The sequence below is a fragment of the Struthio camelus genome, chromosome 10 (genome assembly GCF_040807025.1).
Source record: "Struthio camelus isolate bStrCam1 chromosome 10, bStrCam1.hap1, whole genome shotgun sequence".
Classification (NCBI taxonomy): Eukaryota; Metazoa; Chordata; class Aves; order Struthioniformes; family Struthionidae; genus Struthio; species Struthio camelus.
In genome coordinates this window covers 22,754,872-22,782,312 of record NC_090951.1, presented here as the reverse complement: position 1 = coordinate 22,782,312, position 27,441 = coordinate 22,754,872, and the positions used below count along the sequence as shown (strand labels likewise).

General features: G+C 51.3%; 1 protein-coding gene across 3 annotated transcripts in view; it reads left to right on the top strand.

Annotated features, from left to right (window-relative positions):
* The window catches only part of VAC14 (VAC14 component of PIKFYVE complex), a 110,431-nt gene that overhangs the window by 49,066 nt on the left and 33,924 nt on the right, over positions 1–27,441 (top strand). For all 3 annotated transcript variants that reach the window (XM_068955542.1, XM_068955540.1, XM_068955543.1), the window contains exon 14: positions 11,104–11,236. In XM_068955542.1, coding sequence (XP_068811643.1) covers positions 11,104–11,236 — 133 coding nt within the window. The remainder of the gene's footprint in view (positions 1–11,103; positions 11,237–27,441) is intronic.

The window sequence follows — 27,441 nt, the reverse complement described above, 5'->3', positions numbered from 1 at the left end:
CCTGTTGTCAGTTGGCTTAGATTTGTTGAACTTAAGGTTTCCAATGGCGGGAACATTTTTAGAGGGTCTGCAGATTTCAGAGTTGAAAACTATTGGCTTGACTGCTTCCCTGTGAGGTAGGCTCTTGAAGAATCCTAGCAGCATTGAAATCTGGCACAGAGCAGGCTGCAAATGCTCTTCTGGGCCTCGCAAAGACCCCTTCTCTGTTTTTTGGCTAATCCAGCCTGGGAAGTTTCTGAATGGAGCTGATCTGATTGAAACTGGACTTGGGTCTCAGAAATCCTAGTGAAACACCATGAAGTGTTATTAGATGTTACTTCCTGTTATTTCCAGGTGCTAGTGTAATCAGGCCATGATGAAAAGGGTGCTACTAGTACTGCAGGACTTCACCTGCTGTGGACAAGGTGGAACAAGGGAGAGATGACGACTCCCAACAGTGAGGGGTTGCTGTGTAATGTGGAGAACAGAGAAGAGGATTAGGAGATCACAGCATCCGGCAGTGCTGTGTGATGGTGTTCCCAGCTGGCACTGCCCAAGATAATACTTTGGAACAGCAGTGATAGGATGCCATGGAAAACTCCAGGAGATACAGCTGTCCACGTAGTAGCTGTAATGTATGTGGCGTGCCTTCAGGCTTAGATCCCTCCTAAGACTGACTGTGACAGCACACTGCTGGCTGAAAACTTAGGGAGGGGATTCGCCACTGAAAGCAGTGGTGCTGGCCTGGATTACTGGTCTGTAGAGGCTGAAATACGTTAAGGAGATGTTGGTCATATAGATAAGATACCTGTGACTTCCAGCCAAACACCCAGTGTGCAGATGCTTTGCGGGGCTGCCTCAGTTTCCCCAGCAGTAGCGTAGAATTTGGAGGTGGAGGGAGGAATAAGGTGAAGGTTTCACATTTCAACTAGCAAAATAAACATTGGTTCATGGGAATAAAGTGTTGAGAAACTCTCGTATTTCCCTGTTGTAGAGAAGGGAAGATGACAGTTTGGCATAGAGCTCAAATGGGCGGGAAGGGATTTTCCTTCAGGTGCAGATCTGTGACCTTTGTTTCCATTTTTCCTGGTTGTAGTGTAGATCAGAAACACCCCGAAAAAGCCCATTACTTCTCGTTCCCACTTGCAGGTTGATTGTCTTTCATGTGCTTCACCTTTCTATGTAGACCTGTGGATTTTGGCGTCCCTTCTCTAGTCCTTCCTATACTACAGTGATTCTAGCCTTGGCCCACTTTAAGTTCACCACCACACTTAACAGCTTTCCTTCCTGCAGCTCTGCTGGCTATTTTCTTCTGCTGTACCTTGTTTGAGCTATACCCCTGCTGCACTCTTGCTTATTGATTTACCTTGACAAAGAAAAATGACCCAAGAGCGGACCCAAATAGATTTCCTAGGCAAGATAAGCACTATCAGTGCCTATTATGTTCATTCAAGGCACGGTCAGGTGGAGTCTCTGCTTGTCACCCTTGGAGTGGGGAGATCCAGAGGATCAGTGCAGCAAAAACTGTCAAAATACCTCTATGTCCTTCCCTGCCCTGACCTTCAGCCCAGGGAAAGCCCTGTTCTTGCACTTTGTCACAATATGTTCAGACGGGAAGATCTCTCCCTGCACACTGCTTCCTCCCCTCAAGCTGCAGGAGATGTAGCTGTCAAGGTCTGACGTCACCGGGTGACTGCGAGGTCATGTTTTTTGCTGGCCTGAGAACTTCCTGATGCTCTTGCTGGGGAGGGTGCTGTGCTCACCAGGCCTCTGCGTCAGGGTCCAGGCGGTGAGTGGGGAGAAAGCCAGTGCGTTATACTCCAGAGAGGAGGTCTGGTAGCCACTTCAGCACGAAAGGTTTGCAAAAACATGGCAAAGTAAAGTGCAAGGCTCGGGGGAATTGCAGCAGCTGTACAGAGGGGGCTTAGGGCTAGAGAAAAGTTTTGCATAGATCTTGCTGAAAGCAGAAATACTTCTGTCCTAGAGACAGTGCCGAACCTCTTGCAACGCCCGAGATGAGGCCCATCCGCAGGCCACGGGAGGGCCTGGGCACCTCGAGCCTCCGTGTCTCGGTCCTCCTGGCAAATGAGGCTATATGGCCAGTTTGGGGACTGCCCATTGTGTCTCTGACAATGTGGGTGTGATGCTGAAATCTCAGAAATTGCAAACAGCGCCTGTTTTGCGAGGCATTTAACTGACCCATAACCTCTCTGCTCCCAAGGGCAGCCAGGAGCGATGGGGAGAAGTGTTTGTGTGCCCGGGCTGCATTGCATAGGGAGCAACGCATGTGCTGCAGAAATAGGTTGAGCACAACCCCTAAGCTTGTGCATGGTCAGTTGTTCTAGTGGGTTTATTTCCTCAGTAGCATCCTGCGATGCAGAGAGGGGAGAGCTGACGTTTCTCAGAGCCCAGCTGAGCTGCCGACATGTTTGCATCTGTTTGTAACTATGACTTGCGCTGGGTTTTTCGGTTTTGTCTTTTTTACAGTTCTATTTTTATCCTGCTCTGTGAGGGTTCTCTGCGTCGTATTTGCAAAAGCTAAAATTCAAAACATCCTGGGGAAGGCTGCTGGGGGAGACATTCTGCAGATTCTCATGTCTCCACATTGGGTTTCACTTAGCAACATCTGTCAGCACTGACTCCCACGCCGGCGACGGCACTGGAGCAGGGTTCTGCATGTGTTAAATGCTCACAACCAGGTCTGTCTGCTGGAATATTTGGACTGGCTGCTTATGGAGGAGCCAAAGGAGTTTCTTCTCAGGGCCGTGCTGGAAGTGTGAGGCCTTGGGGAAGGTGCTTGGATAGGAAAGATGTTCGGTGTGAGCAGGGGAAGGAGCGATCTCGGGCTACAGGCTTCCTGTGCGACATTGCACAAGTTGTTTAATCTCTTCCTGGTAGTGATGAGGATGAAGGCGCATCCTCGCTTTACAGAGGGCTTGCAGTTAAATGCATTAAGGATTGCCTGGTTCTTGAGCAGTGCTGTGGCAGGAGGATCACCGAGGATTGAGATACTGCCCTTCCAACCTTTTCGTGACAATATAGATGCGGCATCCACTCCGCTCTGGCCTACACACATCCCCATGTGGGTGCCCTTGGCTCCCTCGCTCCCCATAATGGGAAGAATTGCCAAGCTCTTAATTTCACTGATCTCCACCACGCCTGCTCTCAGCTCAGAGCAAGCTTGTGTGTAGCTTTGGAAAGCCAGAGCTACATAATCCCTGCAAACACATAATCTGCTTCCTCAAATCATGGCCATATTCCTCGAGGCTGGCGCTGGGGTGAAATCTGCTCCGCACGATGCGGTTTGCGGGGATGGCTGCTTCCTCCCAACATCCCAGCTGCAGGCTTGCCTTTGCAGCTCCGATGCCACCTCTCACCCTTCTGCCACCCGTGTGAAAGGCAGGGTCTGGGCCAGCGGGCAAGAGCACCCACCTGCTATTGCTACTACCCTCTGGTTTCGGCTGGTGGCTGCCCTACCCTAATGAACGGGTGCTGCAGAGGTTCTTGTCTGGGGCTGGCTCTGCGGAGGAGCGTTTGGGCAGCTTCGATCCTGGCTAACAGCGCTCTCAGATGCAAGCATTAAAACAAACCAGGCTTCTCCCCATACCGCCCATATTTTTGAGTTCTGGTCTGCACTGAAATTGCTTCAATTATGGGTTGAGGTAAATCACTTTAGCTCAACCGCTGCAAGTGCCCCTGTGGATATTCTTTAAACAGCTTATACAGCTTTAGCTCGCTTCAGAAAGGAATCAATTTTAGTCAAATCTCATTTAAATTTGTTTTAAATGGCATTAAGCGAGTCCACACCAGTTTTAATTAAGACCAGTTTGAAACCAATTACGGTTAAATTAGTGGAACTTGTGTCTTCCACAGTGGTGAACTTTGGTGTTTAGTGAACAAGGGGGAAAAAAAAACAAGTTAATGTCTGATTCTGTCGGGCCTCTCCAAGAGCAATTCGGGGATGCTGCTTTGGCCGTTGTAGGTTTTGAGACTGCTCAGTCCATCAAGCCGGCGAATTGTCTGAACGTTCTAGTTGGCTATACAATATATATTTATAAGGGCCTTAATATAGATTCCTAATTGCCTGTCTCTTTTGATTTATCACGCGGCCACATGAGCGATTGGAGTGTACCAATGGCATGAACCACAGGTGAGCCTGTGGAGCTGCCCAGGCTGCACGAGACCTCAGCAGGCGAGCGAGCAGGGAGATGGGCTGTTTAGGAGGTATCTTGGGTCTGTCACATGGAAAGCAATGAGGATCCCAGCTTGCGGCATGGTGCAAAGACTAATTTGTGATATGGTGGTTGTAGGAGTTGGCCGCCGCACTTTTCACGCGTCTTTCGAGGGCTGTTTCTACCGAGTCTTGCAGGCAGCTGAAAGGGGAGAGGAGCATTATAGAAACCTGCAGTGCCCTTTGCCACAGTCATGCAGTGATCTGGTGGGCTGCATCGCTGCAAGAAGCAGCCTTTTGCTGTGACCAGGAGAGATGGGAAAGTGAGCTCAAGGCTCCAGTGGGCCAGGGCTCGGGGAGAGCAGCAGCTCCATTCTCCTCCGGCAGCTCCAGAGTCTTAACCTTCAGGTCTTAGGCAGATCAGCCCTTTCAAGGGGGAGGCGTGCTTTCTACAGCCTTTGCATTCAGGTGGGGGAGGGGAGGGGTATGAAAAAGCTTTATCTTCTGCTAAACCTCCTTTTCTCCTTCCTTGCAGCTACTACTGGTTTGGCCTGGTTCAGCACACATTCAGTGGTTGCTTTCTGCCATAGCAGTTGTGAATTCCTTGGCCCATGAGTTCATTTTGTAGCCTTTTAAAATCATGTTAGGGAAGGTGGAGAAAAATTGTTTGGGATGCGACTGTGCATCTGCCCTGGAGACTCTCAGCTCTGCTGAGAGGAAGAAGTTGGGACTGCACGCAGTGCCCATGCTTAGTGTCACTGCTCTGATATTCCTGGGCGCCAAAAATTCCCATTTGTTCCTGTTACAGCTGATATCTAGGGATGACTTCTGTCATTCCTCTGAGCAGGGATCTTTCTTCTCCCAGCTTCCCCCTCCATACCAATTAAAAAAAAGAAAAAAAAAAAAAAGACAGCAGAGCCGTCGTGTTTCATCAGCCCCGCTTGTGGTATGGTATGTTAGCAGCCGATCTGCCAGGTTACGAATCTGCAAAGTCTCACTTTAGGAGAAGGGGGGAGGTGCAAACTTCAATTAATTAAGCCACAGTTTTCTTAACACTTCTCTCTGCTTGTCTCTCATGCTTCATAGAAATGCTCAAAAAGCTGATCTTGCAATTCTGCCGTGCTGCGTGTACAGCAGTCGTGCTATGCTGCACGGTAACCCGTGGGTCCACAGCCTGAGCAGCACCAGAGCTGTACTCCAAGCCCTGGGCCGCAAGTTCCATTTAGAGGTGACATGATGGAAAACAGGGTGCGAGCCAGTTCCTAGATGTCCTGTAAATCCAGGGCAGATGGGCTTTTGAGCAAATGGGAAGTTTGGAGGGTGGGGAGCCTTTGCAAGAGAAACATCTTGCACAGCAGCCTGCTTGCAGAAGTATTGTCGAGTCCCTATCGATGTCAAGCTGATGTGTGGGTGCAGGCTAGCAATCTGCTCTGGCTCCCTTCCCTGAGGTCCTGCGAATCAAAGCAAAACCTGAAGGCAGAGCTGCTGTGTGGCATTGCAGTGTGGCGTCTCTGTAGGGCAGTGAGTGAGTGAAAGGCAGCAGCATGGGGGCTGCTGCGGGACTTGACGTGGGAGCCCTCCGAGCCTACCTGTGTGCAGCTCGGAGAAGGAGGGGAAGAGGGCAGGGGAAGACATGCCTAACCAGCACTGGGAGCTCAGAGTGAACCTCTGCTGCACTTAAGCAAGATCACACACGGCCAGTGTGGTGAAACTCCCCAGCATTTGCCTCCTGGAAACCCTCCTGCAGAGGAGCCTGGAGACCCAACTGAACTCACCTCTCATTGCTACGAAAGTGAGTCTTCATATTTAAAGGTAGCAGTTCCCATAAAAAAGCTTAATAGTGGCTGCAGATAATGCTTGACTGCTTTGAGTGGCCCTCGGGAGCACTAGCAAGATAGACTGCTCCACCAGGGTGCTGCTCTGAAACTTGGGGCATGCTCTGGTGGAAATGTTCCTTAGGGATGCACATAACTGCTTGCGCGTTAGGTAGGCAAGAGAGCTGAAGCTTGCTGAAGAAATGAGGATGTACTAACTGTGTGTTCCCTTTTGAATTCGGTCTCAATGTTCCCAGAGGCAAAGGATAAGAGAAGTTCCCTGAGGCATGCAAACCTCAACATCACGCTTTCTTCTGTTGAGAAAACAGGGCTAAGTCTTCTGTGTGTTGTTGCCAACCCTGTGTCCTGGTCCCCCTGCACTCCCCTTTCCTCCCAGCTCCCTCACCCCCTGGCCAGCTTCCTCCAAACTGAGCAGGAAGGTAGTAGGTAGTAGCCTGCCAAGGGAAAGGGATGTTGCTTTTCAGGAGCCACTGTTTCTGAATAAGCATGGACTAAAATAGTTAACTACCTTAGTGGCTGACTTTTAAACTTGCTTCCAGGTACCGCTTTAATTCTCATCTCTGGGCTACTTAGCACAGCAAATTGCTTATTAAATCCATTGCTTCTGCCTGTTAGTAGTACAGGCTGTGTCTGCTTCCCCTGCTCAGTCCCCAGGAGTGATCTGCATTTGATGTGCATACCCAGAAAGTTCTGGCAAACTGTACCCAGCTGTGATTCAAAGGCTGAAGACGACAGAGTTGGAGCCTGGAGTTTCATAATGCTGCAGATTGCAGGCCTGATCTGATCTCAAAGGTGATTCTGGCTTTTGGATGCCCAGTTGCTCTAGAGGGTCTTTCCAAGTCTCCAGTGTGAGATGTGGGAGATATTGCGCCACGCCAGAGTGCTGATTTGGTGGTGCTTCCAGCTCAGCCGCTGACCTGTCTCGTGCCTGCATGCTTGGCCACAAGTCTTCTGGCTTTGTCCTGTACATGTCACTGCTGGTGCCCTAGCAACAGGAGAGCTGCACCTTTGGGTAGCATAAAAATTGCTGCCTCCACCTGTTCTTTACTTGGGATACATTTAAGATTTGCAATATTTTTGACTTTCAATAGCTATCACTGGAAGTCGTGCAAGAAGGCAATAAGAAATAAAGCTTACTTTGCCATGCAGTGAGAGTTAATCCAGATCTGCTGTAAGAACTAGGCAGGAGGGCTGCTACCTGCGCTGCTGCTAGGAAAGGTCAGCCCCGGTAGCAGTGCAGTCCTTGGAGCTGTCAGGGTCCAACAGCCGGATCGGAGACACCCTTGTTGGAGTCCCGAGAAGGGAGAAACCTCAAGGTCAGACTTTCCCCTGGACAGCTTCAAGGTTAGGGCCTTAATATCTGATAGGAATGAAGATGTGATGTCCTTCCTGCCTGCTGTTAGCTTTTGGGTTTCCATGCACCTCTGGATTGCATATCTTGGCATTACTTAAAGAAACAAACAAAAAAAAAGATCAACTTCTCCAGCTTTAAAAGCAGGCGTCCATCTGCTGTTCATCTCCCCCTTCCCTCCCTCCCCACCAGAAAGACAAACAATGTTTGCTTTTGAGGCTCTGCCCGTTTTACAGATTGGGAGATGCAAACCAGAGCTGTAAACCGCACTGAGTAATGGGCAGAAAGTGTAACTTGCAGAGCACTGTGGTTTAAAAGCAGAGCTGTTGCATGTGGTGTTGTCTGGACTGTTTCTATTTTCAACCTGCTTTTAAACAATGCTGAACAGCTGTAATGATTACATGTAGAGCATGGCTGTATTTTCACTCTGGGTAATCTGTACCTTTGAACAAATGCACCTTTGTTTTGGCATATATCGTCTCAGCAATATAATATTTTTGTCCAGATCATCTTACCTGCAGCTGAGAGGAAACACAGTGCTACAGTTAACATTTGTTCTCTGGAAGATGGCAGTTACAAAGCACGGTTTGGGGTTTCACGTGCACCAAGAGGGAATTTTAATCCTCAGATTCAGTGGGAAAGAGGCACCCGTTTCTCTATGGCAGGTTATGGTGCAAAACGGTTTCCCTGTTCTCTGTATGTTTTCTTTTGGATGTGGAATCTCTGGAGGTCTTAGTCTGGGTCAAGTTGAGGCAGTGGAGGTGACCACTGTCCCTCACCGCTCAGCGCCGTCCCCTTGGGTTTGCTGTTGGCACTGCCTACCTTGAGCGCTCGCTTGTCAAACTGTTCCCACGCCTTGGGCGCTGCCGCGCAACGAGTACGGACGGACGCAGGCAGCGTAGCAGGGAAACGGCCGTGCCGCTCGACGGGACCACGAGCGCTGCCTCGTCTGCGCCCACGTCCGCACCTCTCCACGTCGCACTGGGACAGGCACTGTGCAAACCAGCCTGGTGACTTTGCCGTCAACCTGAGCTTTGGCTGTTTGATTGCATTTTTAATTGGCTGCTCCATGCTCTGCTGAGTCTCAATAGAAACAGACAACATACATAAATCAAACTCTTTGAGTTTCCGCTGGCGATGGGATGGAAATACAGAACTGCTGACTGTTCTCTGGACTCTTTGGGAATAGCCGTGTGGTGGTTGTGTATGCTGGCTTGTATTATGGTTAGACACTTTTCGATCTCTTTGTATAAAAAGTTAAGGGAGCGATCTCTTCTTGTTGCAACCTCACCCTTTAAAAGGCTAGTGTCAAGCGTTTGCTTCTAGCACTGTCCTGCTAAATAAATGATCTCCCCTAAAGTTTCCCTGTGGGAAAAACAATCTTTACCTGTCAACTCCCTGCACTTCAAACACTTCAGTTTTGGTTTCCGAGTGGTATTCTTTCTAATGCTGTCTTGAGTATCCTGAAGTAGGAAATGCATTTTTCACCCCTCTCTGGCTACCTGCCCTGCAAGTAGTCTTTTATCGAGTTACAACTTTTCGCTCTGTGAGATTATGTTCTGTGACCTGAGGCTTCTCCTAATGACTATGTGAAGCCTCTGCAATGTGGGCAGCAGTAAGGAGGTGTTAACCAGTCACAAGAGCTCCATTCTCGTAACGGGAATATTTGGTAAGATGTGGAGCAGGGCAGAGCCTGGAGCCCTGTTGAGTTAGGCAGTGTGCAAGTGCGTAGGAAGAGGAGGTGCCCGTTTCAAGTTCCACCTGAAAAGGAGAGCGTAAGAGAAAACACCTGCTGTAAGGCATAGCTGCAGGTCCCAAAGTGAATGTGCAGAGGAGCTGGGAAGGAAAGCTAGCACGCAAGATGTTGGGCTGTGAATTTACTGTACTCTGTTCTGTCTGAGCTTCTCCTGTGCAGCACTCATAGCGCATTGTGAAGTGCGGTGGGGCTGATGCCAAGTGACTTTACAGAAATGGTCTGTGGCCGTGGCCAGAAGCGGGGTGGAAGTTGCCCTCCCGTGCAGCGGAGCCAGCAGAGTGGATGTGAGTGGGTTTTGTCAGCTGCCCTAGCCTAACCTGTCCATGAGGGCTGTTTGAGCTGACCTGCCTGTGCTCTGAAGAGCTGAGGAGCGTCCACGCAGGCTGCTTCCCTTCAACGAAGCACCTAAACCTCTCAGTTCAGCTTGACAAGGGCGCAGCTGCCCTCAGGGTACGCATAAGCATCTACAGGGGAGCTGGGAGCACTGAGCCTTGGGCAGCTCTGGCACACCCAACTGGGTCTTGCTGGACAGACATCCATGAGAGCTGCCCAGGTCAGCAGTGCTCTGCTCCCCACCCAGGCTTCACAAGTTGGGACCATTGTTTAGTGTAATACAAGCAGCTTCCAGGTAGTTGGAATTTTATTCCAAAGACTGGATTTTATGGCCTTGAATTTAGCTATTGAGACATGTTGTAGCATGGGCCAGGGAAGTTGGCAGTTTGGTGCTGAGGTTGTGAGCAGAGGCGTGCCGGCTCTGCATGTCCTTCCTGACGCGAGTGTACTGAGGGCGCTGCTCCCTTTGCTGTACTACTGGAAATTGTCCAGCCCCAAGCAAGGTATCTAAGGAGAAAACATGAAAGAGCCTTTACAAGTCTGGAAATGCATTAGATCTGTGTGGGAAAGGAATACTTGTCTGGTAGGTCAAAGCGAATCTGAGCTTTCCTGACCACACCATCTCTCCTTTCCCTCTCCTCTGCTTGGTTACACCCTCCCATTTTCAGACCCTGACCCTTACCTCCCTGCCAGTGGACCTCCTTGTACCTTCCTTAGATAGAGTCTGACTACGCTCAGTACCTGCAGTTTGCTTCTTTTAAGATTTATCAATGTGATCTGTAATAGCTGCTGCCTCAAAATGAAGTCTTGTTTGTTGTTCTCAGCAAGGCTCTGGGCAAACCCTAGAAGACGCTATAAAAGCAGTGCACAGGATTGTGTCCTGCTCTGAAGGTTTCTCATACCAATGAGCTCCTGGACAGATCAGATTTAAAAGGTGCTCCTGAAATGAGGATGCTATCCCTCAAGACGTGATCTTCATTCCCCCGCATACAGCTGCTTTTATTATAAAGGGTTTTTGCAAACAGAAAACAAAAGAAGAGCCCATTTCTGGGTATAACGTGTAAGCCTAGCTCTCTCCTGCTTCTGGCCAGTACTTCCTGCCTTTCCGCACTAGCCGTGGGACATGTGCATGTGGCACTGGTGCATCAATTGGCTCCTGCCTGCAGGAAATAAAGTCACTGAACTTGAACCTGCAGTCTTCCTGTGAGCCAGACCTCTGTGTGTCTATGCGCTGTTATGTGCACGCTGTGTTTGGGGCTTCTGAAACATGTGGGGACTGGATTAAAAACCCCTGCAGTTCACAAGCAATCTGTGTTTTGGGGGAAGAGTGTAAATGCTGTATCCACAGATATGGGATTCGCTGTTAATAGGGCTGATGTGGAACCTCGAGCACCCCTTTTCCTATGAGCTACTAAAATTGAACATCCCTGGGGGCAGTCTCCCCAAAGGACCTGTTTGCTGGTTCTTCACGGGCTGGCAACACTGCGAGATGCTTTCTCCTGAGATGGAGAGAGCTGTGGCCAGGATAGTTCTGCTTGAACAAAGCAGAACATTTAGAAATCTTGCCTTTGTGCCCCTTCCCTTCTCTGGTCAGTGTGTTTTGGGGGTCCGCTCTCTGACCCCGACTGCATTCACATCCCTAACCTGACTGTTCCATAACTCCCTCTCTTCTATGCAGGTACGAAAGGCATGGAGTGTTCTCCCTCCACCCCCACCATGAACTCCTACTTCTACAAGTTCATGATCAACCTGCTCAAGAGATTCAGCAGCGAGCGGAAACTCCTGGAGACAAGAGGAGCATTCATCATCAGGTCAGAGTGCCCTGCTCCTCCTCGAGCTTTGCCAAAACCCTCAAGCGCCTCCCTGGCAGGGTGGGCCGGGGAGGAAGGGTTTGAACAGTCCAGGCGAGTGCTGAGCTCTCTTGGATCACCAGGAGCCAAAACCATGTCTGCAAGCCTCCTTGGCATGCTGGTAGTCGAGGCTGACGTTTTTAGAGCAAATGGACTTGCCTTTCACGTGTTGAGACACCATATTTTTTGCTCCCATCCCCTGAGGCAAAGTATCTCCTTATTAAATAGTGTTGTCAGATCCCGTTTTGTTAAGGCACAAACAGACCAGCTGGAGCATGAAGACAGGCTTTTACTCAGAGTGTCAAGTCAACTGAATTCTTTCACCTGGGTCGGTTCAGGGTGCCGCAAATAAGCGCAACTTGTGTTGGGCACGTGACGTTTGCACAGTGGAAGCCCCTCATCCACGAAAGCCATGTATTTTGATTCACGAAGTCATGCAATTGGTAGCCCCAGGCCAGCCTTGTCGCTTGAAGGGAAGAAAAGGGTAGGAGAGGAGGGGTAGTCAACATCTCGGTCTCTCGTGCAGGTTTTAATTCCACTTCTTAAGGAGCTATGATTAGGTGGTGGATGCCGGAAAAACAAGCTTCGGGACAGCTGGCAGAATGTAATCTTTAATGCAATGAAATCTGGGGCAAGGGATGCAAATTCCTCAGCTCAGAAATAGTTGACTTAACGGTCAAGGCAAAAAAAAAAAAAATCAGTTAGGAGTCTGGGGGGAGAAGGGGGCGGGACTCTGTATTTTTCCTTCCTTGCTTTCAGTGAGGTGGCATCGAAACATGCTGAAAGAGCATGAAGCCCAAACACCCTCCCATGGAAGAAGACAGCTGCCTCTTCAAAGGGGGGAGGTATGCATAAAGTACTGGTCAAGGGTCCCAAGTGAAAGATTAATCGCCTCACCAGCTGAGAGCTAAGGGAAACTTGGTAATAAGATGTAACTGCTTTGTATTAGCAATGTGTCCTGAATTTGACTCACTGCAGCAATCTGTGCCCAAGTCTTCAGGCAGCCTGAAAGCGCTGAAAAGTTAGCGCTAGATTCATCTCAGTGAGCAATTAATGTTGAGATGAAGCGTGGTAGATTGCGATGTGAAATACTGCTACAAAAACAAGATGAAATGTGGGCAGGGCAGGATTGCAACTATTGTTTAATCTGCAGTGCAGGGATTTAGGAGATTCCCCCCACCACCTTCTTACATTAAAATTTTGTGCCTTATCCCCAAGACCCACTGAAAAAAGTACCCCCCCCAACAAAAAAATTTAGCTTAGTATATGATTTTAGCCTTCTCTTATGAGTTTGGAAATGTTGAGTTTAATCACATGGGGATCTAAGGATAGGACAAGAAAAAAAATGCCATTTTTAGCGTTCTCCCTCTTCTCTGCGGTCCGCAAAATGGAAGCACAGCCCATGGTTTGAATGAGCGGCCCTTGAGAGGCAAAGTGGTCCTATTTCTCATTAAATGGGCAGGGCAGCTGGGTCTGGTGAGCAAAGTGAGCGTGGACCGTGCCGCATTTTAAAAGTTCTCCTGTATCGCAGTCATCTCAGATTCTTCCCTCCAGCTCCAGGAGGATAAGTCCCTTGGCTACCAAGGCAGGCTAGGCTGTTCCCAGGCCATAGCCAGCAGTGTAATTGGACCAGCTCACGGCAGCTCAGCAAGCGATGACTCAATGCTCCAGAATCCACACTTGCAAAAAATCCAGATTAGTGCAAAAAAAAAAAAAAAAAAAGACTCTAGTCTTTGTCTGAAGTCAGTCACATTGTGGTGCGCGTGTAATAGATCCAGGGGTGTCTTGGTGTGTATCCAAAGTGGTGGTTCTGGGAGGGATGAGCCCTCGGGCGCTCATGACTAACTCTGAAACCTAACGAAAACTGTTAAAATGCTGGTGTTAACTACATCTCTGCTGCCTCCAAAAAAGCAAGATGGGAATAGAACAGGAAAAGTTTGCAGGACTCTATGGAAAAGATTGATCTGTTGCCAGAGAGACCCACTTAACGTGGGAGCCTCATGGTGCTATTTTTAGCCACTTTTCAAATTAAAGCCATATGTGTTTTCCTACAGTATCTCTCGCCACTGTCCGCAAGCAAGTTAGCTGTTACATAGGGTGGGGTAAGAAGCCAGCCTGATGTTTGACTTGGGAGATGCTGATGATTTTTCATCATTGCCTGGAGAGCACAGAGTGAATACTTGCGAGACCTGAACAGGCTATGTTAAAGAGCGATCCTTCCCTCCAGCTGATACAAGTGTCTTTGCTCCCCTTGTGCCCTTCGTTCTCCTCTCTTCAGTGAAATCACTGATGCCTTTTCTGATGGCCAGCAGGCGCAGGAATAACGCAGCTTGACCAACCTGCCGCTTGGCAATTCTCTGTATCCAGGCTGGCGCAGCAGTGAAGGAAAATAAACCAGTAAAATTTAGGCAATTATTTCCAGTCGAGGGATAAGTGCTTAGTGGAAAAGGAATTATGGGACAGAGTTTTAAAACATAGCACAGCAATTTTTCCTGTCGTATTGCCAGTGCTGTCAAGGCTGGGCAAAGATGAAGGTCCATGAGGTTAGATGGAGGGTCCACAATAAAGGTGGTTTATTTTGTAACCCAACTCGTACTTGTTGATGTCCAGCTGCTGACTCCAAAAGGACTTTAGTCTCTCTTCTGATAGGTCCTCGGAGTCCCAGAGGCAGAGGTTATGGTACGCTGTGTGCCTGAAGACCAGGAACGTGATTTGATCCCCAGCCTTGCTGGATCTCCCTCCAAGGAGCTGGGTGGTTTTGCCTTTGTCAAGTGGGGCTAATGCACAAGGGTTGCCTTATGATCTCCTTGCAGAAGCTGACGCTGCCACCCATCTGTGCAGATAGGGAAGACCCAGTTTCTCCCTGAGTCTTTCCTGGGGGTGCTGTGGGCCTTGCACGGCTCTCCTGGGGCAGGCAGGGTGCTCTGGGGAGCAGCCACGCGTCCTCCATGCTCACAGCAGTCCTTGGACCATGTCTCGTTTGCCACTCCCTTGGGTTTTCCTGTAGAAAAGAAGATCCATGTGAATCCTCCTGTCCTTGTCTCACTAGGGGACGCCTGGCAGCCGCCACTGCTCCCCCATTACCTGCTGCTCTCTACTGAGCACAGCGGGTCTGCCTGAGGGTGCAAGGCGGTCACCCACCCCACCGGTAACTCGAGAGATTTTCCAGGGAGGCCAGAGAAGACAGGGTGGAGCTAACTGGAAGCACAGACTATCTTTAAAATAACTGGCAAGCAGCCCCAAAAGCTTCTGCAGTTCGTAGCGAAAAATCCAGAATGCTTCCTCTCCCTGGCCCCCACGTGCCAGGCTGACTGGTAACGCAGTGCCGTCAGCATGAAGGAAAATGCCATCTCCCTGGAAGGCGCCCGTTCCTGACCTGCTGCCTTTCCCTGGAGGGATGCGACACAGCGCAAGCTACTGGTCCTCGCTGCCCTCGGCCCCGTGCCGCGGGGCTGGTGCCCGAGGAGGCCTCGCTCTTCGCGGGAGACCTCGCGAGCCTGCGGCCACGGCAGAGCTGGTGAGCCAGGCTGGGCCCCGGGAGAAGGCGAAGGGAAGCGAAGCATCTGGGAAAGGGCTCTTCCAGGCTCTTCAAAGCTGCTTAGTGCACACTTGACTCTGGGGCCTCATAACCACTTAGGAGAGAGACCCTCTTTGTGCAAGGACTCCTGCTGCTTCATTGAGGGAGCTACAGTGGTAATAATCATCCAGAATCCTCCGGAGAAGACCAGAAGGGATATTTATTTACACAGCACTCTCTCTTGAGAAGAAAAGCCTTTTCAAACTTTCTACCCCTCGAAGAACCAGAAAGGCAGCAAACCTGACTTCATGGTCTCTTCCAAGGATTTCTTTGCCTGGAGTCAGTTTTGTGCATCTTGGGAGACAGGGGGTTCCTATGGGGATTGGTGTCTCTAATTATCACTCGTGGGTTTTTTTAGGCTCAAAGCCAGTAAAGTTATTCTGCCTTAGAAACCTTGTTTTGAATTCCAAGGCTGCCCCTTCCTTTCAGTCCAGATTTCTTTTCGTTTGGAGGTAGCTCAGAAATTGTTGTCCGAGGCAGGAGCGTCAATCTTTTGCAGTTTCGCAATTATTACCTCTCACCTCCATGTGCAGACCTGAGACCTTCCAGCCTTCCCACTAATTAGGAGATTTCTGCCTCTCTGCCCTAGCTGAAGCAGTCCTGGACTCAACCAAGCCCTTAAGCAAGAACAAAATATTCACATTCAGCTGCTGACCTCCTGATTATGGCTTTGGAGCAGCACAAAAATGCAGAGGAGCTTCCAAAGCATCACATGTCTCCTTGGATCCACGCAGCCATCCTCAAAGCAAGAACCCTGGAGAGGAACAGCGTCTCTGCTAAGTCTTGTTGGGTCAGGAGGGAGGCAAACAACTGAGCACAAAGTGGTACCTAGGTGTCCAGCCCCCACCATCAGAAGATTTAGGGGGTTGAATGTAAGGCCTGCCTGTTGGTAGCATCTCTGTGGGGTGCAGAGATTAAGTGAAAGTGTTTGCACGACCCCCTAAACATCAATTTTGTTACTCAGAGCACAATTTGAGGAAAGGGCTGACTAATCTACTAGCTTGCTGCTGCTGGTAGGAGCCATCTTCTCTCTCAGTCCTGGTTGTGCAGCCCTTCTCCTGCCCATGGAGTTTGTCTGACTTTTGGGAGCCCGTTTAGCTCCCTAAGCTGAACCTGTCACAACAGCAGCAAACTTTTGGCTGGCTTCTGAGATGAATTAGCCCAGGTGTCTGTGGCCAGTATAGATTTGCAGAATTAAACTATGTCAATAAACGAACCCTTCTGGGTGTACAGGATGTTTTTTAGTGGTCGGAGATGTCCCTGTGCATATTGCATGTGGCTGTTTTGAAGTGCAGAGCTTAGGTTTTAAGCCTGTGGAGGCCTTTTTGTCTCTGAACAATCGCACCCTCGGGCAAGAGAGGTGCCTGAGTCAGCAGTGTGCTTTCCAGGCACCTGTGGGCAGAGGGCCCACTCGCACGCGTTGTTTGAGCTTGTTTTGCAGATCTATTAAAATTCCCTTCTGTGCGGCACCTTTCTGATGGGGAGGGCATTTTTGATGTTAAACTGCATTGAACTGCACTCGGGGGTGACTTTCTGCCACCTCATCAGCGATGGAAAGGAACATGCTGCAGGGCTGGGTGGGAAGCAGAGATGACAGTGAAGCTGCTGGAGCTGATGTTTGACCAGGGTGTTGTATTGGCTTGGCTTTTACCGTGATTTCAATTTAGCTCTAGGGGACACTTTAACACGGGGGGGGGGGGGGAGGGGGGGGCAGGCGGGAGGCTTGGTTTTACATCTGCTCTGACAGACATAGGCTAGCGCAAATAAGGTTATTCAGCCAATTTACGGCATTAGCTGGGGGACTTGGAAATCCCGAGTCTCCTGATGGGCTGCTCGTTTATTGCTAATGCAGAAGGGAAAAGTTCACTTGCAGAACTAGCTGTAAATCCTGCACTTTTCTTGAAGTCTCTTAGTCCTGCCATGATCTTGTGAGTGGGGAGCCAGCCTGATGCAACCCGGCATGGCTTGGGACACTTAGGGAGCAATGCACAGCCTGGAAGGGCTTGGGCAGGGAGTTTTAAAGATGCCTGATGGCTTCAATGGCTGCTGGGGAAATCCTAGCTGTGGGATAGCAAAGAGGGCAGAGCTGGGGACAAACATTTGTGTTGTTCCAGCATGTTATGGGTGTGTGAAAGGCTCTTACAGTACCGATGGCTGGGGTGAAGCCATTCCCTTGTAGCTGACTGTCCCCTCTTTCCTGGCAGGGGGGACTTTTCTGCCTCTGAGCAGCAAAGCTGAGAGGCTGGGGCTGGCCCTGAAGCACCACTTTCTCCTCAAAAGGGGAAAGCAGGAGAAAGGGAGCAAAGACTGCCAAGCAGGCTCAACCTGCTAACCAAGATGGAGAGTTTGAGGGAGGCGGCGAGGGAGTGAGAGAGAGAAGCAACTGGATTTGCTCCACTGTGTAGACATCTGATGCTCTTGGCAGATGGGGAGTGAGGAGCATGTTAAATCGCTTTTTGCTCTGTCTGTGTAATTTTCCCATGGCTGTGTCTGCTTGGGTGGGGTGGGAAGGGCAGCCCAAAAGTATCATCGTGAGAAAGGCTCCTGGGAGTGAGTGGGACGAGGGGCCTGGGGTTTGGTGGGTTAGTTGGTTTCTGCTGGCTCTGCAGGTTCAAATGATGAGAGATGCACTGGGGATGCTGCACAGGTCCGGACAGCGTGCGTCTCTTTGGTTTAGCGCACAGTGCCAAAGCCTCTGGGGAGGGAGCTGGCAGAGCATGCCCTCCTGCAGGGATGGACATGAGGACCGGGCTGGGGATGAGGGACCTACGAGAGCTGGACCCTTCTCCAGCACTGAGAGCACTGCAGGGGCCCCTCTGACTGGAGGCTTTGGGTCTAGGGATGAAGAAAAGGCTGTTGCTTTTCTAAGGGCAACTTTTGTGCAGCATGCCTGCTTTGGATGGAGGCAGCTGGTGTTTAGGGGATGCCTAAGCCCCAGGAGGCGTGGTGTAAGCTCTGTTTTGCCACTATCTCCAGTGATCCACCATCGCATTGTCTCCCGTCCCTGTCCTGGCTCCCCTGCTCAGTTGTTAACCTCTCCTTTCCTCCTGGCTTGCTGTCCCACTCTCCAGCTTCATCACCTGCCTGTCTTCAGCAGCTCAACCAGCTCTTGTCCATGACTGCAGCAGCCTGGAGGCCAGTGCAGAATCCTCATGTGTGCCCTCACGTTCTCCCAGGCTCTGGCAGCTCCTCTGAAGGCATAGTTGCTTGGCCAAACGTTTTGATACGTTCTGATGAGCCTCCTTCAGCCTCCTGCTGCGCTAGAAGCTGGCAGAGCTGTGACGTGAGATCACCTCCTGTTGCCTCCTTCCTTCGGGCTTGTTGGTACCACGATGCCTCCTTCAGCCTAGTGCTTTCGTCAAGAAACCCGTGCACAGAAATTCCCTCTGCCCCCATCGGCAAGTGAGTCAGGGAGGGGGGTTGTGCGTGTCACTTCTTCCTCTTTCCCACCCTCCAAACTGCGACATGCAGAACAAAACCTGGGTTTGTATTTGTGTGAACTGTTCTGCTTGTACTCAGTAAAGTGCAAAAAAAAAAAAAAAAAAAACTAGTCCCTTTGATAAACTGTGATATGAACTCGGGTAAAATCCAAACAGCTGTGATCTTTACAAGAGAAGCTTCTGTGTTGGGAGGCAGCAAGTCTGTGAAAATACACTACTCTGCCTGCCAGGATGCTCTCTGGCCGACTGCCCTTTTGCTTTAATGAACTGTGCACTTTCTCCCCCTCTCCTGTTGCCTTGCAGAAAGGAGTAACCGGAGAAAACCCTTATTTTTTTGCTCCTGCTTTAAAAACAGTAAGCAATCCTCCCTTCCTCCAAAGCCTCCAGGCTGGTGCAGTGAGCTGCAGGGCATAGGATAGGGTCAGGGAATCCCACCGGATGGGGTGGAGTGTGCACTGCAGGGGATTAGAAGTCGCGGGCATGGAGAGGCATCGTCAAAATCAGAGGGTAGCTGAGGTCTTCGAATGGGGATAGAGAGGCGGAGCCTGGGGACTGAAGATCCAGGCTGTCATGTTCAGCCCATGAAGGGTCCCGTGACTCTTCAGGTGTCAGCACGATTCAGGTTTAGACCTTGTGTTGGTTTGGACCCTCCTTGGAGCAGACTCAGCTGCCAAGCTCAGGCTGCCTGCCCCGGAGCCCCCCTGTGTGGGTCAGCTCTCAGCTCAACGCTGATATTCAAGGCTGGGTGTTTATGTAAGAGCCATTAGCATGCCGTGAGGCTGGCTTGGTTTCCAACCCATCGGCGAAGGGAAGCGGGAGTGATCCGTGCGTTATGCTCATGTCGTTTAGAAGTTGGCTCCGCTTGTAATTGCTCTGTGAGAAGAACCTGCTTTTCATGAATTAATTGGGGGGAATCTGCAGTTCGGCAGGGCTGGCACGTTCTTGCCCTGAATGGATGTTCCTGTTTAATCGTTGTGTCGGCGCAAACGTAGCAGGCTAACAACTTTGGTTGCTCCTGGTTTTCTTCTGATCTCTCACCTCAGATTCATTTCCTTGCACGTTTTTTCAATCCTTGCCTGCTCCCCAGGAACTCCTCTCCCTGGCTTTCACCACTGCCTCCACTGGGCAGTGGTGAGAAACCCGAGCCCTGGCGACCGTGGATAAAGAGCGGTGCTTATTAAGTGGCGCTGTGACAACCGGCCTCTGATTTCATGCCTCTCCTGCTGCTGCTTGTGCTGTTCCAGGCTCGCCAGGAGAATGCCTTGAATGGCTCCTCTTGGGCTTTGATGGATTATGGTAATTCAGGGTGGGAGTCGGGAACTCAGTTTTAACTCTGAAAGGCCCAACTCTTGAACTGGCTGTTTTCAGTGATGCAATGGGCTCAGCAAGCCCGGAGCCCAGGAGCGCATGTGCCTAACCAGTGCCAAACCAGTTCTTAATTTCCCTAGTCCTTGCGGCACCACTGCTGAGACAGGGGTGTTTTAACCAGGCAGCACCCAAGTCCTCACGCTGTCTCCAGGGGAGATATCTCACAGGGAGGCATTTGCTGTGCAGTCCCGGTGGCCACGCTTGCAGAAGGGTGGGCACTCGGGAGCCCGCAGCGCCACCGTGCTCAGCTCTCCTCAATCCTCCGTGGCCTCCTGTAGCGTGTGCTGGAGTGGGAAGCTGTTATTCAATAGCCTGATGGCAACCGAGCACGATCTCTTAAACAGAGCAGTGTCAGCCGGCCTGTGCGTGGGGCAGGGAGGGAGCAGTAAGGGGCAACATCAACTCAGCAGAGCTCAAATTAGTGCGAGACTCCCTGGGTGAGTGGAAGAATCCCAGGCCTCCCAGGGGAGGGTGGGGAAAAACCCCTTGTTTCACCAGGTCTAGCACTTGGATGTAGGAGGTCTGTATATAATGCACTGGAGATGATCGGCAGCGTGACCTTGTCCAGAGGAGCCTGGTCACCCTGCCTAGAGCATATATGCCTGCAGTGATAAAAGCAGCTGGGCCACCCCATGCGAGGCCCCTCCTGGGCTTGGTCCTCCCCCGGAGAGTCCTGCGGGCTTCCCCCAGGAAGCACAGGCAGCCTCTCGGGAGAAGGAGAAGCCAAGGGAGCCGTGGATAGCGCTGCTGCGGGAGCAATGCAGGCCGGCTCCTTCTCCAAAGCCTCCCAGCGGGATCTGGAAATGAGCTCACTGTCCTACACACTGAAGCTGCTCTGGGACCCGGATTACTCAGAGCTGCCTGTAAGAATTCGATGCGTTTTCCTGTAGAAAAATGGAAAACACATGTGATCAGCAGCGTCCGAGTGGGCTGGGACTAATTAAGGTCAGCAAGAGTGGAGGGGAGGAAGAGGAAGTGTGCGTAGGGGAAAAAAACCCTTGCAAAATGTCCAAGTTCCTTTAAAGGGCAGGTCCTGCATGATTACATTTTGTCGCTCCCAGTGGTTTCCCTGGGATCGCAGCAGGAGTGCAGCATGAGGTCCGGATGAGCGTGCTGGGAAAGGGGGCTCCAGGAAAAGGTGGGCTGGCAAATGGAGAGAGGAGCTCAAGGAGCTGACCTGCGGCTGGGGAGGGAGGCCACTTGCTCGAGCAACTTCTAACAGAGTTTGGCCACATGCAGGCAAGATTAAACCAGGCCTGAGTCCTCCCTCATCCGTGCTGGCCATTCCTGACTGCAGCCCGGGTCGCGGCTGGCTCCCATGGAGGAGCTGCACCTGGGCTGCTAAACATTCGTTTCCCTGAAGCAGAGTTTAATCATAAGTTCCCACGAGTGACTTTCAAGCTACCTTCCAAGCTTTCCTTGCCTGGCTAATTGTGTGAGAATGGACTCCTTCCATAATCTTGGGCAGGCAGCAGTTCCCTAGGGGAGTTATTCACAAGGGGCCAGAGACGGTGTTCAGTACAATCGAGTGGGTTTGCCTTCTGCATTAACTGTTAAGTTACTAATCTGATCTGATTTGTCAGGACTTGAAGTTTCTGGTTGTGTTTTCTTCTCTTCCTTGCTCTTCCTTGGCTTATTAATCACCATGGAGTGAAAAGCCAGAACAGGCAGTTTGGGAGAGAGCGAATAATGATATTTTTGTGTCTTTCTTACAGGGGATCTTGCCCAGGATTATCCTGCGAGTACAGGGCATGCTTGGTTAAAAACCTCAAGGCAAAGCTGAGTGAGTGTTTTGTGTCTGCTGGTCTCATCAAGGTTTTCCATTCCTGGCTGCTTTTGAGCATCTCCCAGCCCATCGCTCTCAGCTGGAGATTACTGTACAACCCCTCTCGTCACGCATAGCCGACCAATTGCAGGCACAACAGGCAGGCAGGCAAGCTGCTGCAGCAGCTCTTTTGAGGATGCTCTGGCATCTCCCACAATCACAGTTTTCAGAAGGTCTCGATCAAAACCTGAAGGCTCTGCTCAAGGCCAGATGCTTGCCCCAGGAAACGCTCGCCTCTGCAGCAGGCTCCTTATCTCCTGCTGGTGCATCTGCCTGGGCGTCTGCTCCCACTGCCTGGCCTTCTCCCCTTTGCCAAGCAGGAGCCCCTCTCACCCTTCCTCTGAGTCACTGCCCTTGCTGGTGGAGTTATCTATCCGTAAAGTCTGCTAGCTTTCCGGATGTGACATGTCCAACTCCCAGCTGAAAACATTTCTCTCTTGGTATAACTTTCTATGAACGGTTCCATGCCTTGAATGTCTTACATGTCTCGCATATGTGAGCTGCTATGTGTTTGGTCTCTGCTCAGCTGCACCTGCGGTGCATTCACTTGAGCAAATCCCCTTTGGCTCTTTGATGCCAAACGCTCTCAGTTTTGCGCTCTGCCCTGGCCGTGGGGTTTGCTAGGTCAACAGCTTCCAGCTTAGAGCAGGGAGGGTCCCGGCACTGCAGGGAAGGGGAGGGAGCAGCCAACTGCTCAAGCTTCACAAGTATGTCCAGTTACATACGGACATTGGACCACAGGAACCAGGCTGATGTATGATAGGCTGCATCCCCCCTTGGTGTCCATCTAGGTAAGATCCATCGAAGCCAGCTGACGTGGAGTCCTCAAAAAGCAGGAAGGGCACCTAGTCCCACCTCTCATCCACTGTGCAATGCTGAAAGGGAGCCAGGGTGGCTGGAGAGACATGGCTGGTTTCCCTGTCCTCCATGGGGCTGATGGGGGGTTCAGACGCAGCCGTAGCCACGCAGTGGCTCTGCACTGCACGCTGGCACGGCTCTGTGCCACTGCAGTGGGAGAGGTGGCAGCTGCAGAGGAAAGCCCAGCAGCGCGTGCACTGCAATAACATCTGGGGGTCCTAAAATGCAGCCACTGCAAACAAGGATATATATGTTTTTTAGCTAAACCCTTGCCTGGAGTCCAGAGTGCAGCCTAGTACCTTTCAGAGAATTACAGATACCTTGTTTTTTGATCCCTTAGATTTGCTCTAATGCCTGCATCTCCCCACTCCTACTGCTCCTATCATCCCTTCCCCTAAAGTCACGCAAGGATTAATACCACGTAAGGTGTATCTGCACTTGATTCTGGTCTAGCAAAATGCAGGCAGTTAGTTAAGTGGTCTCTGTTGCCATTGATGCGATTAGACCTTAACCAAGATGGGAAAAAACCCTCAATCCAGTTTTACGTGGCAGGCCTCAACTGCTTGCAAAGTAGCTGGTGTGGTCTATAGGGAGAACGTGTACAGCTCAGCCGCCTGTTTGCATTGGAGATGGTAATGGCTTCTCTGGAGCTGTTAGCTTCTTGGATAAATAGATGTACTGGAAAGAAATGCTTCCCTCTCTTCTGAATGTGGGAGCGATTGCAATAATTGAATGAACAATATAAAACCTGGGGAAATTCCCATTTGTCAGAGTGGATAATGAAAGGAGGTTTCAGACAGTTCCTAGCCTGCCTTGTCAGCCGTCTCTGTGTAGGAGAGAGAAAATCAGATGCCTGGCATGGGGCTGGTTCTTCCCCTGCAAGGTGCTGTCAGCGTGTATGGCCAGCGAGGCTGTGGCCCAAAAGTGGGCTCCCCATCCAAAGCATGCATGTGAAAGGAGGGGCTGGTAGAGAGCAAACTGGATCGCGTAGGTCAGCACATCCGCTCTCTGGGGTTGAGGGGACCTTGTGTTGGTGGCTTGATTCAGAGATGTCTGGGGAACATCCTTTTCTTGTGCCTCGCTCAGCTTAGAAGAGCTAGAGATCAGGCTGACGCAGTAGCCCAGATGGTGGAATGGGAGAAGGGACTGAGAGGCAGCCCCATGCACTGAGTAGGCAAGGTCTCATGCACGGGAACGGTGCGATTTGACCCTTCGACATGGGGTGCAGAAGGGTCATTGAAAGACATTTTTCTGAGTTGATGTGTGTGGCTGAGCAGCTGCTTCATCCTCTCTTGCGATGTGCTCCCTAGGGAAAGGAGGTGCAAAGCGGTCCATAGCCTCTCCTCCTCCGTTGGCCCTTGCAAGGCACACTATTTTTGCAGCGAGAAAGCCATTGTGCAGTCATTGCCACCCCCAGAGCAGAGCGTTATCTCTGGTCCCACTTCCCCTTGCAGCGAGGAAAAGCATCTTTTGGGTCGCCATAGAGGAGCACTCCTAAAAGAAGCTGGTAGCACAAGTGCTTCACACTCTACTTGTGCCAAGAAAGTGATTTCCTTTGAAATGAACTGATAGCTGAGAGCTGTCACTAGGACTTACACAACCAAGCAGAGGGTTTACCATATTCTCTGCCTTTTTCCAGCTTCTGCAAGTGCTATGGAGATCAGCAAGACCAGGGGGCCAGTAACAGCTGCAGCGAGTGGGAGGAGATGACTCTGCAGAAAGGAGCGCTCGCTTCAAAGCGCGGCAGGCTGAGTCAGAGGTGGCGGAGGGCCTAGCATGAGTGCATAAGCCAAGTAACAGTTAAAGCTCAGGAGTGTCTCTTATCTTGTGATCAGACTGTGCCGTGTGCAGTACTCACAAGCAGCGATGCCGGTGGCGACTGCGCGTGAGCTTGCATTGATTCAGGAAAGCTGATATCCTCCCTCCCCTTTGCCTGCAAGGAATCTCGCAAATCTGGACAGATGCTTTGGGGTTGGGGTGGGCACGAGTGGGAAAGAACGAGGATTCGGCCGTTTTGAAACTTCCTGTTGCTCAACCTAAGCAAGGCAGAGGTCAGCAGAGGCTCTGGGGTTTAGGTATGAGCAAGAGAAGAGTCAGGATATGGGCAGAAAAGAGCTACTCTGCTGAGGATTTAAGCTGTGGATGGGGAGGGACTGAACATTATTCAGCTTCCTCTTCCTGCTGTTTCTCTCTCATCCCGGCTGGCAAGCCTGCTCCTGGGCAAGCAAGGCCCATCGATGGACAAACCAACTTGAGAAAAGTTGTGCCCCTTTGGGGGTACTTCACCCTGCCTGCTGTCCTCAGCCACCTGGGGGCCCTCAATGCTCCGTGGCCTGCGAGACGCCAGCTGGCATCGTCCTCACTGGTACCCCGCAGTTTGTAGGCAGGAATAGTGGCTGCTTTCAGTGGCGCTGCAAGGACTCCTGACCCCTCTCCTGCTCCAGCTTCATGGCTGCTGAGCAGAGGTTTTTGCCTGCTGTTCAGCACAAGAAGGCATGATCCGGTGCCACTGAGCTCCCCGCCGGCAGCGCTGGAGGTGCGAGTTCGTCTCTGTGCTCCATGAGCCCCAGCGAGGCACTTAGTTATGGGTGGCCCAAGGAGGCAGGTGGTCCTTGCCCCCAGCTGGCCTTCACGTGATCCCACCAGCCAATTTCAGGCTCTCCCACAGGGAAGGGAGTCTGTCCCAAAGCCACAGAGGCATCCTAGCTATCAACAGCTTGATTTTAAAAATCAAGGCGGCCCTACTGTAGGCCTGCATTGCCCTTCGTGGTGGCAGGTGATAGCAGGAAAGGCCCAGAAAGCGCCTACTTGGCGCTCATCTCTGCAGTGCCTGCCTACCTGTCCTGCCTGCTGTGTCCTCCAGCTGAGCAAGGGCTAGAGGTGTCTCTGCACAGCACAACACCCATCTCGGGGCATATCCCTTCCTTCTCCCCCGGAGCGGTCTCTTGGATCCCGTGCTCTTGCTCTCCGTGCCAGATCGGCCACCTTTGGTGCCTGGCCAATGCCTGTGGCCTCCGGGTGATAATTCCACCTCCTAGTCTTGCCGCTGTCCTCGGGCACGCTCGTCCCAGAGCCCCACGTCCGACAGGCAGCCTTGCAGCTTACACAGCTGGTGGTCCCTGCCTGCCGCCACCAGCGTGACACTGTCAATGACGCTCAGCGCCGCTGGCGTATATTCTCTTTTTCTGTTTCTCTGGGCTTCTTGGCTTTTGTGTGACTCCCGCCGGGAGACCCATTAACCCCAAAGTGGTGGCCGACAATGCACCCAGTCTTTCTAGCTAGGCACAAGCCATCAGAAAGCTTCACTGTCAAATGCGTTGCACTGTTCCCGTTGCCAAAATCCTCTGCTTCTGTGGCCATCAGTGACTGAGGCCCTGACAGCCTGCTTCATTTTAATATTCCTTCAGCGCTGTGCTGGGTCCTGCCTGCCAGCTCCCTTCCCAGCCTGCCACTCCAAATTGCTTGGTCCCCCTCCCCCATTTCTGCCTCCCAAGCGTGTGCTAGCCATCAGGCTTTCGAGCTGGTGGGAGGGATGGAGCAGAGCCAGAGCCCCCTCTCCCCCAAGGCCAGGCAACACTTGGGCCTTTTTTGGGGGAGCTGCTGACATGCCTGCTGCCCAGCCCTCCCATGGGATTCCCCTTGTCTTCTTACCCTCTGTCTTTATGGTTTGCACCGTTCCCTTTGCCTTTGGAGGTCTAGTGATGCCATCTTTGCCCATCTTCTGCGAAATAGCACCATAGCCTCCACCCCGGGGGGCTCAAAGCCAGCCTGCCTGCCCCCTAATTTTAGTTGCAACATATCCATTGGTGCCTCTTGAGCTTTAAAACTGCTGGCCTAAGCTGAAGAAAGGTACGGCTCTTTGAGCAGCAGTTTTGAGTCCTAGCCTGCTGCAGACTGCTTGAACGTGGTGGCCCCCTTGCATGGGTTACTGATGCGCTCGGGCCCCAGCACTCCCCCGTGGATGGGAAGAGCGATCCTTTGGGCTGAGCTGAGGTTCCTATGGGCATAGGCACCCTTTATCCCTGCTCTGAGGTAGTTTGTAGGGCAGCATTTGCAGTCGATCACACCCAACCCTCCTCCTGCTGGAGGGCCCATAGCCCCATTCGGCTTGTATCTGCATCCTGGTCTCCAGTTCCTGATCAGAGGAACCAGCTCCGTTCCTGGCTTCAGCTCCCTAAGGCATGTCCTAGCTTGCGCTTAGCCACTGGAGTGAGCTCCTCAGCCATGAGAGGCCCTTCTGCTCTCTACCCCACAGTGGGAAGCTCGCCTCCTTCCACGCTGTGGCTGAGAAGAGAAAATTTAACTTTCCCTACAGGGTGAATGCGGAAACTCTTCAAGCGTGTTGCCTCTAGGACAGCAATCTGCTCCTCACTGTACTGCAGAGAGCCGCGGAAAAACAAGCGCAGCCGTCTGGCTGTCGGTTGCGCTTCCATGGGAAGGAGCAAGCGTGTTTTATTTCTTCTCTTTATTTCTCCTCAAAGTGATGGGGAGGGGAGGGCGAGTAAAGAGACTGCAGCTCCCATCTCTAAAATCTGTGCACGCCCAAAACTGGATCAGCCTCTCTCAGCTCTTGTTGTCATAGCTTTGAGCCCGCTCCTTTAACCTATTTTATTTGCAATGAAAAGAAATTATAGGGGTAGAAATAAGACGCTTGTCAGTTTTCTTGAAAATTAGGCCACAGCTGTCAGCCTGAAAAGGAAGTATACATCTCAAAGGAAGGATCTTCTGAGAGCTGCATTGCTTTACACATCTCCCCCTCCCATCCCCCTGCCCTTCATCCCCTTAAAAATAGATAAGGGTTGTGTGCCTTCAAGTGGAAGGAAAGAAACTCGGAGAAGGGGAGGAGAAGCGTCTTGTAGCAGTAACTTGCATCACGAAGGTACGTGAAGCATTATGCTTCCCCAAAAACATTTCTGTGTGTTCAAAGTAGGCTGGTTTAAGTATCCCTTTGGGTTCAGACAGGTGCTCTGGAGACCTCAATTGTACATGAGTCATTTCTCCTCACCTGGGGAGATGGTTTTGAGCCAGAGTTTCTGCTCTTCCAGGCACATGTTGTTGGAGCCAAAGTTTCAGCCCTGCCAGGCACATGCTGTAATGC